This window comes from Stegostoma tigrinum, chromosome 18 (genome assembly GCF_030684315.1).
Source record: "Stegostoma tigrinum isolate sSteTig4 chromosome 18, sSteTig4.hap1, whole genome shotgun sequence".
NCBI lineage: Eukaryota > Metazoa > Chordata > Chondrichthyes > Orectolobiformes > Stegostomatidae > Stegostoma > Stegostoma tigrinum.
In genome coordinates this window covers 45978444-45996413 of record NC_081371.1, presented here as the reverse complement: position 1 = coordinate 45996413, position 17970 = coordinate 45978444, and the positions used below count along the sequence as shown (strand labels likewise).

The 17970-nt window shown below is 43.8% G+C and overlaps 1 protein-coding gene across 8 annotated transcripts in view; it reads right to left on the bottom strand.

Moving 5' to 3' along the window:
* The window catches only part of LOC125460802 (anoctamin-4), a 216386-nt gene extending 203756 nt beyond the window's left edge, over positions 1-12630 (bottom strand). For all 8 annotated transcript variants that reach the window (XM_048548780.2, XM_048548779.2, XM_048548778.2 and 5 more), the window contains exon 1: positions 12233-12630. In XM_048548780.2, coding sequence (XP_048404737.1) covers positions 12233-12452 — 220 coding nt within the window. In that variant the 5' untranslated portion in view covers positions 12453-12630. The remainder of the gene's footprint in view (positions 1-12232) is intronic.
* Positions 12631-17970: the final 5340 nt, after the last annotated feature.

Genomic DNA, 17970 nt, shown 5'->3' with positions numbered 1-17970 from the left:
ACACCCCATGGGACCATTTGTCCATGTGTAATAGAATAGCCCAGGAACCTGACTTGGGCTTTTGCAAGCTCACTCTTAGCCAGGTTTGATACCAAGCCTGCCTCCCAAAGTTGATCGCGCAATTCTCATAGATGCTCCAAATGTTCTTTTCATGTGTGACTAAAAGTCACCAGATCGTCAAAGCACACCATACAGTTGGATAATCCTGAAATGACTCTAGTGGTTAGGCTTTGAAATGAGGCTGGCACATATTCATAACAAATGGCATGACTTTAAACTTGTATAGTCTATTTAGCATCACAAAAGCTGAAATTTCTTTCACTCCTTTCATTAAAGATACCTGCCAGTATCCTCTGATTAGAAATATAAGTTGGTTCTCCCAAATTCTCAATATGGTCTTCCAAATATAATATAGGATATATGAATCAGATTTTTTAAACTGCATTGACTTTGCGATAGTCCACACAAAATCATTGGGTGCCATCTGGTTTTGGCACAATTACCATATGTCAGGTCCATTTGCTGCAACTCACTTTGATTATATTGACTTTGAACGTGTGTTCAATCTCTTTTTGAACCTGTACCAATTTAGAGGCTTAAGCCTATAAGGATGTTGCTTAATTGGAAGAGCATTTCCTATATCTACATCATGCATAATCACATTAGTACTTCCCATCTTATTCCCACATATCTCCCTATGTGATTATAATAACTCTTTTAGGTCATTTTGATTCTCCTCTGGAAAGTAACTCAATAATTTATCCCAATTTTTGAGAACTTCCTTATTGCTCAATTTAATTTCAGAAATGTCCAATTCAGAATCACCCTGCATTGTAACCAGTAACCTATTCTCCTTTTACTTTCCTTCTCTATCAAAATACCTTTTGAACATATTCACATGGCACACTCTGAGATGCCTTTCTATCTGGCATTCTTATCAAATAATTCACCTCACTCAATTTCCTTTCCACTTGATAAGGTCCATTAAACCTTGCCTTTAAAGGTTTACCTCCAACTGGGAGTAACACTAACACTTTATCTCCACTGGCATTGTTACAAATTTTAGATCTGTTGTCTGCTTCCTGTTTCATCACATGCTGTGTAGCCAACTTATCTGCTCTATTTAATCATTCCCTAAAATTTGACGCACAGTCCAAATGTGTGCTCTCTGAACTCTGACTTACCAATTTCTCCTTAATTAGTTTCAGTGGTTCTCTCACCTCATGCCCCAAAACTAATTCAAATGGCTTAAATTTAGTTGATTCATTGGGTGCATCCCTAATTGCAAAAAGTACAAATGGAATTTCTTTATTTCAATCTTCTTGACCAAATGAATGGAATACTACATGAGAATGTAGATAGGTTTTTGAGGTATTGCTGAGTGATGGCCATGACAAGATACAACAAAGGAGGAGTTGAAGGCTGGGTCAGATCAGCCAGGATCTTGTTGAATAGCTAGGTTAGCTTGAAGGGCTGAATAGCCTAATTCTGCTCATATTTCTTATGTTCTCATGTTCGAAGTGTATTGAAAAGTTGTAGGTTCAAGTCCCACTCCAGACAGTCAAAATCTAGACTATAAAAGACAGACTGTTGTTAGGTGAGGGATGAGAAGTTATTGGGTTAGATGGAAATGCAAATTTGAAACATATCATATATAGTCTTACTGAATGGTGAAACAGGTTTGAACAGCCTACTCCTGTTCTTTTTTCCTCTGATACTCTCTGTGGGAGTGAGGGAGTGATGTATTGTCAGGAGTAACTTTTCTTTTTCAATTAGATATTTAAATCATTGGCCCTCTTGGATAGATGTAAAAGATTCTTCGAGAATTCAAAACATTGTAGGGGAATTTCTGTTTGTTTAAAATACTATTTGTGCACCTTCTCTCCAATTCTTCGGCACATTTCCTTAGTTTAGGTGAATGGGCCAAAATTTGGCAGATAGCGATTAATGTGGATAGGTGTGAGATTATCTGTTTTGATCCAGTGGATAGGTGTGAGATTATCTGTTTTGATCCAGTGGATAGGTGTGAGATTATCCGTTTTGATCAGAAGCATAAAAGACAATTTATAATCTAAGTGGACAAAAACTTCTAAATGCTTGGTGCATGAAACACAGAAAGCTAATATGCAGGTGTAGTCGGAAATGAGGAGTGAAAATGTAATTTTAACATTTATTGCTAAAAGATAGCATAAAAGAAAGTAAGTATAATTGTAGTCAGAGATAATAGGAACTGCAGATGCTGGAGAATCCGAGATAACAAAGTGTGGAGCTGGATGAACACAGCAGGCCAAGCAGCATCTCAGGAGCACAAAAGCTGACGTTTCGGGCCTACGCCCTTCATCAGAGAGCTGAGTGATTAAGGGTCTAGGCCCGAAACGTCAGCTTTTGTGCTCCTGAGATGCTGCTTGGCCTGCTGTGTTCATCCAGCTCCACACTTTGTTATCTAAGTATAATTGTAGCCTGGTGAGATTGCATCTGGGGTGCTGCGTACAGTTTTCATCCCATTACTTGAGGAAAGGTGGAATTACATTGGAGGCAATTTGGAGAAGGTTTCTCTAGATTAATTCCAGAGATGAAAGGGTTGCCTTGTGAGGTTAAATAGAGCAGTTTAGGCCTATACTAAAGTTTACTAGGGTGGCTAGAGCTTAGAAGGATGAAAGGAGATCATATTGAGATACATACGATGCCTGGGCTAATGGTTCTCCTTGTTGGGAAATCCATAACTACAAGTCATAGGTTTAAACTAAGGGGTGGTAGATTTAAACAGAGATAAAGAGGAATTTCTTCCCTCAAAGGGCTTGAATCTGTACAATTCATTTCCCCAGAGTGCACTGAATAACAACAGGCAATTACACTCAATTGTTTCTTTTGATTCATTCCCTGACAATGCTTTTACATTATATGAATTAAACAGCAGGAGGGAGAATTACAGGAGGTGAGAGGGGTGGAATTTGTGTTTATCCACAATTGAGTCCGTTGTGACAATGTTGAACCTCTGAATGGGTTGAGATATTTATCTCACTCGAACCCAATCACGCACCCATTAAATTGAAATCACATCTGCATTGATTGCTCTGTGATCGACTTTGCAGCTTGGTATTTAATACATTATTCACCATGAGCAAATTATTTTTTAACGTTGTATATTACAACAGTGATTTCAAATTTCCATGATTACCTAAAATTGCAACAAGCAGACTAAGCAACAGAACTGATCGCAATTCCATCCTGTGCTCTGTTGACAGTAAACACTTGTCAATAGATTTAGGAATAAGTTGCATTGGCTTGTTCACATTGATATTTTAAAAAGATTTTTATCTTGCTACATTTATCAAAGTGAAACTCACCTATTCCCTTTAACTAATAATTGCTCATTTCTATTGGTGCCAATCAGACTGGACCTCGGTTTAACATCTTATCCAAAGGAATGGCATCTCCCACAACACAGCACTCCCTCAGCACTGTAACACAGCGCTGGCACTACATAATAGGCAATGCTCTTGCTTCTGGTCTGATGTCTTTTGCCTTCATAGTTCCACTCCACAAACTTAAGAGCAAGCCAGACTGCCTCTCGCACTGAGGAAATGCTGCTCCATTTGAGATACTGTAATTCAGATTTAGCCATTAAACGCAGACTCTGTCTGCACTCAAGAGGATGTCAGGTTTCCCATGGTGATGAGGGCCCCTTTGACCTGGCCAACATTTACCCTTTAACCAACTGCCCCTGCACGTTATTACACCAGTGCTGTGGGATCATTTTAATACATTTCTTAACAGGTTGTGGGCATTGTTAGTACTGTCCATCCCTAACAGCCCTGGATAAAGTTGGTACGAGTGGCTTTCTTGAACAGCTGCAGTCCATGCGGCGTAGAAACACCCACAGGATTGTTAGGGGGGGAGTGCATTTTGACCCAGCAATATTGAAGGAATGACAACATACATTCAAGACAGGACAGTGAGTGGCTTGGAGGGGAACTTGCAGGTGGTGGAGTTCCCATCTATCTTCTGCAACTTTCTTTCTAGATGGAAGTGTTTGGAAGGTGCTGTCTCAGGAGCCTTGATGAATTTCTGCACTGCATCTTGCAGATGGTACACACTGCTATTACTGAGCATCGGTGGTAGAGAGAGTAGATGTCTGTGGGTGTGGTGCCAAAAAGGTGGGCTCTTTTGTCCTGGATGGTATCAAGCTTCTTCAGTGTTGGAACAGCATTCACCCTGATTAGTACGGATGATTCCATCAGATCTGTAACTTGTGCCTTGTAGAAGGTTGACAGGTTCTGGGGAGTCAGGAGATGAGTTACTCACTGCCGGAATCCTAGCTTCTGACCTGCTGTAGCCACATTTAGCCCAGTTCAGTTTCTAGTCAATGGTAACCCAGAGGGTGTGGACAAGGGAGAATTCAGTGATGGTAATGTTGCAGAAGGTCATTGTCCAACATTTCTTTGGTATGAATGTTGTTTGCCAGTTTGCAGTTCATGCCTGGAAGTTGTCCACATCTTGTTGCATTTCTGCATGGACTGCCTCAGAATCTGAAGACTCACAAATGGTGTGGAACATTGTGCACTCATTCACAAACCTCCCCATTTCTGACCTAATGATGGAGAGATCATTGACAAAGTAGCCGAAGATGGTTGAGCCTAGGAACCCTGAAGAGATGTCCTTGAAGTGAAATAACTGACCTCCAACAATTATAGCCACCTTACTTTGTGCCAGGAATGACTCCAACCAGCGGAGAGCTTTGCTCCGATTCTCACTGGCTCCATTTTGTCAGGTCCCTTTGAAGTCATGCTCATTCAAATGCAACATTGAAGTCTAGGGCAGACATTCTCACCTCACCTCTGGAATTTGAGTTCTTTTGTCCATGTTTGAAGCAAGGCTGTAATGTGGTCAGGAGCCGACTGGCCTGACAGAAAACAACTGGGCATCAGTAAACAGAGAAGAGCTACTGGTAACACTGATTATGACATGTTCCTCTGTGAATTTCTGGCAGGAATTCAATCTGTTGCTAAAGCGCATAAGCAATTTTTGTGGGTTAAGATTGATAAATCACTCACTTTTTTAGGAATTGAAATAAGTATCCATTGGGAAGTGGATTACCCTATTCCATATTCATATCTGAGATAGCCCTCAGCAACTCTCCTCACAGTGAGAATGTTATTCCCTTTTGTTAACAACAAATGGCCAACAACAATACCTTGTAGTTTATATTTATAGAGCCGGTTTAACATAGTAAAATGTCACAATGTGCTTCATAAAAGCATCACAAAATAATGCAAAGACAAGAATTAACTTAAGAACACCTGAACACTGTCGATCAGAATCCGATCAAAATTGCTGCCGTACGTATATTACTCATTTGCTATGCAAATGTTCATTTTAACCATCTAATTGGATATTTCATCCCTACCTGTGTCTCTATAATATGGAGAGTTGTATTAGCAAACTGGCATCAAACAGTTTCCTCTGTCTACTGTTGAATACATGTGATTCTCTCATTGAATGGATCAATGAGTTCACAATATGCATTCAATGAATTTATGTTTTAAATTAAGATTCAGTTGAATAGCCTGAATACAGAACTGAATTCACATGAACTGCAATATTTTAAAATGACACTTCCATAGTCACTTTCACTTTGAAAAATAAAATAAACTAGATGGATGCTTGATTCTCATTTAATGCCTGAAATATCCCTGCACAGGGCATAACCCATGATATTCTCTCTCGTCTAATTGGAAAAAAATCCTCTAACTCAGTTATATAACAGCTGTTAATCCAATCCTTTCAACAGCAAGCACTGCAGTCTAACAAGAGGCAGATGCATTTTCACTGAATTCCAGGTAACCATACGTAACACCATTTATTTTCTTTGTATGAAAGGCATCATCTCAAAACTCAATAACCTCCTCAAGGTCAGAATGAATTTCAACATATTATTAAATAGAAAAAATAAAATGTTGCAGATGTACTATACCTGAAAAAATGCTGCCATTCTCTCCTTGACCCCTATCTTAGAATCTGTGCAATTCTCTGAACTAAATAATTGTACATTTCACCGGTCCTTAGAATCCTGGATGACGGGTGAGCAAGGCAAAAGTCAAGAAGGTATCTCGCACTGCACCGTAGTTCCCAAAATGAAACCAATTTCTTTTATTGGAAAAAATTATCTTATACTTATTCAGCATTTTATCAAAGTCTCAGGAGGGTCCAATGTGATTTACAACATATCCGTTTTTTTAAAATGTACCTATTATTGCAAAGTAGTCGAACATTGGAACAAAGCAAGATCCCATGGAAACAAATGGCATGCTCTGTGCAGGCTTGGAAATCTTTTGTAGCGCAAACCCGAGGGTGAGATGTAAAAATGTGTCCATCCAGCCAACGCTAATTGCATTTTACTTATTCTCCTGTGTCAAATCGGCACCAAGAATTTGGATTAAGCAAAGCACCGCAACCATACAAAATATGTTTCTTCTTGATAAGAATATGTAAGTTACAGCTCACAAAGCCGTTATCCTCGCCTTACCTGCATAGAATATTTAGCACCTTGTATTTATTCATCCATAAGTTGTGGTCATTCAACACCAGCATTTATTGGCCCATTTGTAATTGTCCCTGAGAAGGTGAAGGCGGGCCACCTCCTTGAACCATTACAATCCATGTGGTGTGGATCTACTCACTAAAAGTCATAAGATATTAGAGCTGGTGAACAAAGGTTTTGTGGATTTTAGGAAGGCTTTAATAGGAGCAGTATGGGAGTTGGATGAATCCAGGGAGGACATTTCATGTGCTTAGCTGATAGAGATGAACAGAAGGAAATCTGACAAGTACAAGAAACAGGAATGGAGAAGCACAGAGATCTTAGAGCTGCAAGTGGTTGCAGAGTTGGGGAGGCTGGGGGAAAGATCAGTGGAAGATTAAAGTACTCATTGATGGAGATGTTATAACTGGATCCAATTGTGTCTTCTCCCAACACTTGCACCTTGCTTCATCTAGTTAGCAAGCAGACTTTGAATTCCAGTTACCAACAAATTATCAATGTCCTTGTGGCTGTGCATTTTATTAGCGCCCATGTCTCTGAGCACAAATAAACAGAACATTACGGGCCAATGTTTTTGTCTTGGTGACAGTGGAGGGAAGCTCAGGCGGAAGGATAGCAGGAAAACTAAGAATAGTACACGGAATATGGATGGTGTAAGTCATAATCTTTCTACCTTTGTAGATGTTGACTACCTATTGTGTAGTTCTAGTACCTTCCATGCTAAGCTTTATTTGGAAATTGTAACCCCGACCTAAATCAGAGGAACGTTTATACCAACTTGGCAAGTGTGTTATAAAAATGTGGTGCTTATTTTAATGAAAATCATTCTGCATCGTAATGTTTCATTTCCCGCTCACTTAATTCTCTGAACTATACAATGACACATTATTCAGTGCAAGGCCTTTCGAAGAAATAATGGTAGTCTGGCTGATGTGGCAGGCAACTGACCTTGACAGCATGTAACCAGACACTTATCTGTTTCTGAAAGCTTGTGTAACATTTTATGCCTGGGTTTATGTGGACAATATCTATACCAGTATTACTCAGCCTGATTACAAAGACACAAAGGGCTACTTCACTCACTTTCTTATTCCTTTCAAAGTTTCAGTTTTTAGTCCATGAAATTGTGGACAGTGCAGGAAAAGCCAGCTTTAATATCCTGGTGAGCATCCTCGAAAGGAGGAAGTTTTGGAGATTGTCCACAGCAACCAAATTGTATAGAGCAAGGTAATAAAATGTGAGGCTGGATGAACACAGCAGGCCAAGCAGCATCTCAGGAGCACAAAAGCTGACGTTTCGGGCCTAGACCCTTCATCAGAGAGGGGGATGGGGGGAGGGAACTGGAATAAATAGGGAGAGAGGGGGAGGCGGACCGAAGATGGAGAGTAAAGAAGATAGGTGGAGAGGGTGTAGGTGGGGAGGTAGGGAGGGGATAGGTCAGTCCAGGGAAGACGGACAGGTCAAGGAGGCGGGATGAGGCTAGTAGGTAGCTGGGGGTGCGGCTTGGGGTGGGAGGAAGGGATGGGTGAGAGGAAGAACCGGTTAGGGAGGCAGAGACAGGTTGGACTGGTTTTGGGATGCAGTGGGTGGGGGGGAAGAGCTGGGCTGGTTGTGTGGTGCAGTGGGGGGAGGGGATGCACTGGGCTGGTTTAGGGATGCAGTAGGGGAAGGGGAGATTTTGAAACTGGTGAAGTCCACATTGATACCATATGGCTGCAGGGTTCCCAGGCGGAATATGAGTTGCTGTTCCTGCAACCTTCGGGTGGCATCATTGTGGCAGTGCAGGAGGCCCATGATGGACATGTCATCAAGAGAATGGGAGGGGGAGTGGAAATGGTTTGCGACTGGGAGGTGCAGTTGTTTGTTGCGAACTGAGCGCAGGTGTTCTGCAAAGCGGTCCCCAAGCCTCCGCTTGGTTTCCCCAATGTAGAGGAAGCCGCACCGGGTACAGTGGATGCAGTATACCACATTGGCAGATGTGCAGGTGAACCTCTGCTTGATGTGGAATGTCATCTTGGGGCCTGGGATGGGGGTGAGGGAGGAGGTGTGGGGACAAGTGTAGCATTTCCTGCGGTTGCAGGGGAAGGTGCCGGGTGTGGTGGGGTTGGAGGGCAGTGTGGAGCGAACAAGGGAGTCACGGAGAGAGTGGTCTCTCCGGAAAGCAGACAGGGGAGGGGATGGAAAAATGTCTTGGGTGGTGGGGTCGGATTGTAAATGGCGGAAGTGTCGGAGGATAATGCGTTGTATCCGGAGGTTGGTAGGGTGGTGTGTGAGAACGAGGGGGATCCTCTTGGGGCGGTTGTGGCGGGGGCGGGGTGTGAGGGATGTGTCGCGGGAAATGCGGGAGACGCGGTCAAGGGCGTTCTCAATCACCGTGGGGGGAAAGTTGCGGTCCTGAAAGAACTTGGACATCTGGGATGTGCGGGAGTGGAATGTCTTATCGTGGGAGCAGATGCGGCGGAGGCGGAGGAATTGGGAATAGGGGATGGAATTTTTGCAGGAGGGTGGGTGGGAGGAGGTGTATTCTAGGTAGCTGTGGGAGTCGGTGGGCTTGAAATGGACATCAGTTACAAGCTGGTTGCCTGAGATGGAGACTGAGAGGTCCAGGAAGGTGAGGGATGTGCTGGAGATGGCCCAGGTGAACTGAAGGTTGGGGTGGAAGGTGTTGGTGAAGTGGATGAATTGTTCGAGCTCCTCTGGGGAGCAAGAGGCGGTGCCGATACAGTCATCAATGTACCGGAGGAAGAGGTGGAGTTTGGGGCCTGTGTAGGTGCGGAAGAGGGACTGTTCCACGTAACCTACAAAGAGGCAGGCATAGCTGGGGCCCATGCGGGTGCCCATGGCCACCCCCTTAGTCTGTAGGAAGTGGGAGGAGTCAAAAGAGAAGTTGTTGAGTGTGAGGACGAGTTCAGCTAGGCGGATGAGAGTGTCGGTGGAGGGGGCCTGGTCGGGTGATTGAGAACGCCCTTGACCGCGTCTCCCGCATTTCCCGCGACACATCCCTCACACCCCGCCCCCGCCACAACCGCCCCAAGAGGATCCCCCTCGTTCTCACACACCACCCTACCAACCTCCGGATACAACGCATTATCCTCCGACACTTCCGCCATTTACAATCCGACCCCACCACCCAAGACATTTTTCCATCCCCTCCCCTGTCTGCTTTCCGGAGAGACCACTCTCTCCGTGACTCCCTTGTTCGCTCCACACTGCCCTCCAACCCCACCACACCCGGCACCTTCCCCTGCAACCGCAGGAAATGCTACACTTGTCCCCACACCTCCTCCCTCACCCCCATCCCAGGCCCCAAGATGACATTCCACATCAAGCAGAGGTTCACCTGCACATCTGCCAATGTGGTATACTGCATCCACTGTACCCGGTGCGGCTTCCTCTACATTGGGGAAACCAAGCGGAGGCTTGGGGACCGCTTTGCAGAACACCTGCGCTCAGTTCACAACAAACAACTGCACCTCCCAGTCGCAAACCATTTCCACTCCCCCTCCCATTCTCTTGATGACATGTCCATCATGGGCCTCCTGCACTGCCACAATGATGCCACCCGAAGGTTGCAGGAACAGCAACTCATATTCCGCCTGGGAACCCTGCAGCCATATGGTATCAATGTGGACTTCACCAGTTTCAAAATCTCCCCTTCCCCTACTGCATCCCTAAACCAGCCCAGTGCATCCCCTCCCCCCACTGCACCACACAACCAGCCCAGCTCTTCCCCCCCACCCACTGCATCCCAAAACCAGTCCAACCTGTCTCTGCCTCCCTAACCGGTTCTTCCTCTCACCCATCCCTTCCTCCCACCCCAAGCCGCACCCCCAGCTACCTACTAGCCTCATCCCGCCTCCTTGACCTGTCCGTCTTCCCTGGACTGACCTATCCCCTCCCTACCTCCCCACCTACACCCTCTCCACCTATCTTCTTTACTCTCCATCTTCGGTCCACCTCCCCCTCTCTCCCTATTTATTCCAGTTCCCTCCCCCAATCCCCCTCTCTGATGAAGGGTCTAGGCCCGAAACGTCAGCTTTTGTGCTCCTGAGATGCTGCTTGGCCTGCTGTGTTCATCCAGCCTCACATTTTATTATCTTGGAATCTCCAGCATCTGCAGTTCCCATTATCTCTGTATAGAGCAAGGTCCTGGATGCAGACTAATGACTAGATAAGCTGATTTAATTATTTTGAATGAGGAATAAGTGTTGGCCAAGTTACTGGGGAGAATTCCCCTTATTCATTGAAATACTGAGATTTTTGAGAGGGCAGTAGGCACACCTATTTAACATCTTATCTACAGCACATCTGACAATGCAGCATTCCCCTGATGCGACACTACAATATCAGCCTGGACTGTTGTGCGTAAGTCTCTGGAGTGAGATTTGAAATCACAACCTTCTGGCCTCAGAAGGGAGAAAGTGAGCTCTGGTTGCCAAACACATGCTAGGCGGTTGAAGTCATATGTTGATCAGTCCAGATCAGGGTGACAATTGTCTATCCTGAAAGATATTAGTGAACCCGGTAAGGCAGGCCCATTGTTGCCAAAATCCTGAAATATAAAATGTTTGTATTTAATTCATAGATTTGCCTTGATGGCACACTCATTAATTTTGGGCTTGCCAGTTCAGTTCTTAAAACCGGTACAGTTCATGACTCTTAACAAATCATTCCTCTGTAAGTGGCAATCAGGAAAACTAAAACCAGGAACATTGACATCAACAGTCCTTTACAGTAATTACTGATGCAATTAGCATCCCAGCCACACACTGATAGTCCACTACATTTTAAGTCCTCTTTAAACCCACACTCACTGTACACTCAAACCAAGCCCTTCTATATAACATAATGGTTACTGTTAGTTATTAACATACTTGACCAGGCATTTAATGCAATGTTTTCTACTTAAAACAATGCAGACGTCAAAATAAATGTGTGGCATCAATTTCAATGCCAACATAGAGTGTGATCAATGTAAAGATTATGCAGGAGAAAGCACAGGAAAATAAGCCTTTGTTATATTAGAGGGTGGACCTGAGACAGTTAATCCTTTTTGCAGGTAACTGTGAATGGGTATTAGCTGGATTTCTCCCACAAACCCTGCATTATTCAACCTGTGCAAATCCGCTTTAATTTGCATTAATTTAGTTACTGTAGAATTAAATTCAAAACCTTCAGATTAAGATAACATTCCACTATCATCCATAATTGGCTGCCTTTTTTGCTTTCTTTTGCAAAGCTGGAATAAACGTTACCCTTACATGTTTGCCTCCAATTTTCCCCACATTCCCTTGTCATTCGATCGCTCCAATGTTCTCTTGGACTTTCTCACTGGGTCAGGATTACTATTTTCTTCTCTCCCAATGCATCTGTCCCTTCACATTTCTCTCTCTCTCTACACATATACATATGTTTTCTTCCCTTTGTTCTGCTGTCTCTCCATCTCTCTTTGTGCTTCTGTGTCCCCGTATCTCTCTCCAATTCCTTCTCCCCGGTGTTTTGCCGTGTCTATCCCTCTCTCTCCCTGTCCCTTGTGTGCTTCTGCGTCTGTTTCAGTCTATCTTCTGTCCACCACCTACCTCTCTCTTCCTGTGTCGGCGTGTTTCCGTGTAACTAAATATCTGTCTCCTTTGTTCTTGCCCCTGCCTGAGAATTGCTGTCTGTAAGTCTCTCTTTGTGTAAACCCCTTACCTTGTCCAGTTCCAGACGAGCCCCGGGGTCTAACTCCTGGTGAGTTCTCTGTCACCGCCAGGGAATCTGCCTGGAGCTGTCCAACACTCTTGTCTCGCAGTTGCAGATCTGCTGCCTTGAAGCCTTTTAGATCCACAGCGTCAGTCGGAAACAGCGGGTTGATCTTCATAGCTGGGCTGAGTTTGGGGCTCCTGGTCCTGGCTTGGGAAGATTGCCACATTCTCCCGGAGGGCACACCATGGGCTCGGAGTGGATGAGCTCTCGCAGTGAGGTCTCGCTGGGGACAGGAGCTACACCGTAGCCCGGAAAGTTCTGCAATATTTCAGGCCAGCTGCATTCAGGCGGTGTCTGTACACGTGGTGGGTTGGATTGGCACGTTCCTGCTCTGGGGAATTGGGTAATCCCTTGACCTGCTGAATGGAGTTGGAGGGGTTGTTTTGGAATCGGGGGGGCGGGATCGAGACCGACAAGTCAGTCATAAAATGAGGTGCACAATTATTTGCAGCAGGTCTTAAGTTTCAGCGCTGAACTGCACGGATTACAGAACAATTTAAATAATTATCTGCAAATTTCATAGATTTACACAGCATCAGCTGACAGGATGGCCATTTGGCCATCGCAGCCTTGTTTGCTGGATACTGCAAAAGAAAATTGCAAAATGCAGATTTCCCTTTTAAATTTTCCAAACAACTCCCCCCCCCACCCCCGTATGAGATTGAATACAATTTGTGACAAATGTTTAGATTCAGAAGACGGTATAAAGATAATGCATTACTTACATTTATGTAGTACCTTTCACAATTCTTCTTGTCATGCTTTATAGTGCTTTATGAGAAGGAAGTGGCGATCGTTTTCTTTCTTTATTCATTCACAAGGTGAGGGCATGGCTGGCTAGGCAACCATCCCTAATTGCCCAGAGGGCAGTTAAGCGTCAACCACATTGCTGTGGGTCTGGAGTCACGTGTTGGCCAGATCAGGTAGGGATGGCAGCTTCCTTTCCTAAAGGACATTAGTGAACCAGATGGGTTTTTCCGACAATCGGCAGTGGTTTCATGGCTATTATTAGATTCCTAATCCCAGATGTTTACTGAATTCAAATTCCACCATCTGCCGTGCAGAGATTTGAACCCAGATCCCCAGAACGTTATCTGGGTCTCTGGATTAACAATCCAGTGATAATACCACTAGGCCATCACCTCCCTGTTATTAGTATTACGCTACTAATCCGGAATCCCTGGCTAACGTTTTGGGTTTGAATTCTAACATGGCAAATCATGAAATTTCAACTTAATAAAACTCTAGAATTTAAAACCACACTGATGGAGACCGCACAACTGTTGTTAGTCAGTTGTAAAAGCCCATCTGGTTCACCGAAGCCCTTTTGGGAAGGAAGTCTGCCATTCTAACCTGGTCTGGCCTACATATGACTCCAAAATACATAGTAAAGTAGTTGACTCTTAACTACCCTCTGAGCAATTAAAAGATTCAATAAATACTGGCCCACACTGCAATGCCCACGTACCAGGAACATTTTTTTTTAAAGTAGTCTTGCAGTGCAGTGATTTTTCAAATGTAGAGAGCAAGGAAGTCAATAGCTATACAGCGGGTGCCCACAAAGGCGTGAGAATGACTGGATCATTTTAACTTAAAGTGATGTTGATTGAGGGACACCAGGGAAAACTCTGCTACTCTTCTTTGTCATAACAGCCATTGGATGTTTTACATCCAGCTGAGAAGGTAAATGCAGCCTCAGCTTTTAATGTCCAATGCAATAGGCAGTGTCTGAGAGTGTAGCACTGCCCTGCAAACATTGGCCTGGAACTTGTGCTTGTGTCCTGCAATAGAGCCTGATCCCACAACCTGGTTTAAGACCATGAGATGTAGGAAGTAGGCTATTCACCCCATCAAGTGTACACTCACTTTATTAGACCTTGGCTCTGATCTGGCAATCTGTAACAACAATCTCCTGCCTTTTCCCCATAACCTTTGATTTCCCTTAATGATTTAAAATCTGCCCATTTCAGGCTTGTATATACTTAATGACCAAGCCTCAACTGCCCTCTGCAGTAAGGAATTCCCTGGGGATTCACCATCTACATGGTAGGGAGTGCAAAACTAAAGGGCACAGGTTTAAGGTGAGAGAGGAAAGATACAAAAGGGTCCAGAGAGGCAGTTTTTCACACAGAGGGTGGTGAGTGTCTGGAATGGGCTGGCAGAGGTAGTGGTGGAGGCAAGTACAGTATTGTGCCATTTAAGAAACGTTTGGACAGGTTCATGGATGGGATAGGTATGGAGGGATGTGGACCATATCCAGGCAAGAGGGACTAGATTAGTTGTGAAAACTGAGTGCCATGGACAGGTTGGGCTGAAGGGCCCATTTCCAATCTGTAAACCTCTATGACTCTCAGGGATTCCTTCCCCTCTCTATCGTAAATGGGCAATCTGAAATTATACTGTGTAAGGTCATCCGTCATTCTTGTAATGTGTGTTCTTCCCTTAAGTATATGAACACGCTTCATAATTGATTTGCTATGATACAGCCTCCATTTCATAAACCCGTATTTTTCCAACTCATGTCTATGCAGGTCCATCCCTGACATAAGGGAATAAGTTTCTCTGTGTGTGCAAGTGAGATATTGTGAAAATCTTGCTGAAGAAATGCCAATGAGATGGGACATACCCGAAGGAAAGTCAGTCCTATTAAAGTTAAACCTTGTACTTTGTAAAGAAACATTTTTTGAAGAAGATTGCATCACTTATGAGCGGAGCTATAACAAAAAATCCCAGGCAGGTGTAATTTTTAAAGCAGTCTGCATTTCTCCTCATCATCTCAGCGTGTTTATTTATGCTGAAGGAGAAAATTAATTTGATGGTTATGCTTCAAACCTGTTGAGTCCCTGCCTTTAGACTTGAGTATGAAATCGATCATGATTAACTTACCAACTAATTTAAGCTGGAGAAAATGTTTTCAATAATCACTTCTGACGAGTGTGCCACAGAAGCTGAAAGCTTACCAACAATAACAACAGAAAATAATGGAAAATGCTGGAATTACACGGCGCGCCTGTCAAAACCTGAGGGAGATTAATGCCTGAAGTGGTTGACCCTCCATCAATCGGTCGATTTCCGTTTTCAGCTGCTGTGCGTCCTGGAGGTGATGGCTAAGTTTCCTGAACTATCTCCAGTCACTAAGCCCTGAGTTTAACATCCTCACCTCCCTGAAACAAATCAGAATGGGATGCCAAGGAGGGTAGCAATTTGCATCATTTACCAATTCTTGTAATATCTCAGGCCTGCACCCCATATGATTATGAACCTAATTGAAAGACAAAAAAAAATTGGTCAGATATAGCTACAGCTATTTGCACTAGCATAACGTCATTAATATCCTGAAGTACCCCAAGTTGCTTCACTGCAATGTTATCAGACAAAATTTGACAGCAAGCCATGTGAGGAGATTTTAGGATTGGTGACCAAAAGTTTGGTCATAAGATGAACAAGATAAAACTTGTAAGAGCTTTAGCAAAGGGAGATACAGAGTTTTAGGGAAGAAATTGCAAAGGTTCAGGACCCAGCTGCCAATAGCAGAACAATTAAAATTAGGCACGTGCATGAGGCCAGAGTTGGAGGGCTTTAGCACTAGTGAAGGTTACAGAGATAGAGAAGATTCAGGCCACTAAGAGCAAGAATGTGAATTTTGATGAGCCTCTATCCATATTTCTTATTAATTCAAGGAATGTGAGTTTTGTTGGCTGGGCCAGGACGTTTGCCAATTCCTACTTGTCCTTGACAAGGTGATGATTAGCTTTTTTTTGTACTACTGGTAGGCATAGATCCACAGTGCTGTTAGGGAGGGTGTTCCAGGATTTTGACCCAGTGACACTGAAGAAATAATAAAGCTTTTCCAAGTCAGGGTAGTGGATGGCTGAGAGATTAACCTGCTGCTGTTGGTATCCCCAGCTAACTTCACCTGGTGAAGGGGCAGTGCTTTGAAAACTTGTGATTTCAAATAAACCTGTTGGGCTATAAAGAAGAACCAAGAACAATACAGCACAGGAACAGGCCCTTCAGCCCGCCAAGCCTGCACTGACTCATTTTGCTCTTCCATACTAAAACTGTCTTCACTTACAGGACCCATATCCCTCTATTCCCTTCTTATTCATGTATTTGTCTAGGTGTTTCTTGAATGCTGATATTGTGTCTGCTTCCACCACCCCCTCTGGCAACACATGCCACTCTTTGTAGGAAAAATATGTCTCACACATCTCTTTGAAACTTCCCCACCAAACCGTGAACCTGTATCCCCTAGTAATTGACCCCTCCACCCTAGGAAAAAGTCTCATACTTTCCACTCTATCCATGCCGTTCACATTCTTGTAAACTTCTATCAGGTTGCCCCTCAGTCTCCTGCATTTAAGTGAAAACAAACCCAGTTTATCCAACCTTTCCTCATAGTTAAAATTCCCCATACCAGGCACCATCCTGGTAAACCTTTTCTGAACCCACTGCAAAGCATCCACATCCTTCTGGTAGTGTGTTGAACAGAACTGTGTGCAATATTCCAAATGTGGCCTATCTAAAGTTCTATAAAGCTGCAGCATAACTTGTCTATCCTTACACTCAGGGCCCCTTCCAATGAAGGCAGGCATACCATGGGCCATTTTTACTACTTTATCTACCTACACTACCACCTTCACTGATCTGTGGACCTGCATATCAATACTCCCGAGGGTTCTGCCGTTCGCTATATAATTTCCACCTATACGTGACCTTCCAAAATGCATCACCTCACATTCGTCTGGATTAACCTTCATCTGCCATTTTCCTGCCCATGCCAACAACTGATCTATATCCTGCTATATCCTCTGATTATTTTCCTTACTATCCACAACTCCACCAAACTTTGTATCGTCTGCAAACTTACTAACAGGATCGACTACCTCTCCTCCAAATCATTTATGTAGATCACAAAGAGCAGACATCCCAGCACTGATGCCTGTGGAACAACCCTCTCTTCTGCAAAGCATCCTTCCACCGCTACCCTCTGTATCCTGCAACTAAGCCAGCCTACCCCTGATACCATGGGACTTCAATCTGCCACAAGGGCACCTTGTCAAAGACTTTACTGAAGTCCATGTAGACAACATCAACTGCTTTTCCCTCATCAATCATCTTTGTCACTTCCTCAAAAAACTCAATTAAGTTGCTGTCTCTCACTAATAAGTCCATTTGCTTGTAAATGCATGTAGAACTTGTCCTTGAGAATCTTTTCCAATAATTTCCCTACCAACGATGTGAGACTCACAGGCCGGTAATTTCCAGGATTATCCCTGATCCCCATTGTAAACATTGGGACACCATTGGCTATTCTCCATTATTCTGGGACCTCACCTGTGGCCAAAGAAGATATAAAGATGTCTGTCACTGCTACAGCAATTTGTTCTCTTGCCTCCCCCAGTGTTCTGGGATAGATCCCATCAGGACCCGGGGACTTAACTACCTTAATATTTTTTAAGACGCACAACACTTCATATTTAATGGCAACTTGGCTTAGTAATTTGACACTCCCTTCCCTGAGATCATTCTCCACCAATTCTTTCTCTTTGGTGAGTACCAACACAAAGTATTCATTTAGGATCTCACCTGCCTCTTCTGGCTCCACACATAGATTCCCTTCTTTGCCCTTGAATGGGCCAACCCATTTCCCGGCTACCTTTCTATTTTATGTATGCATAATG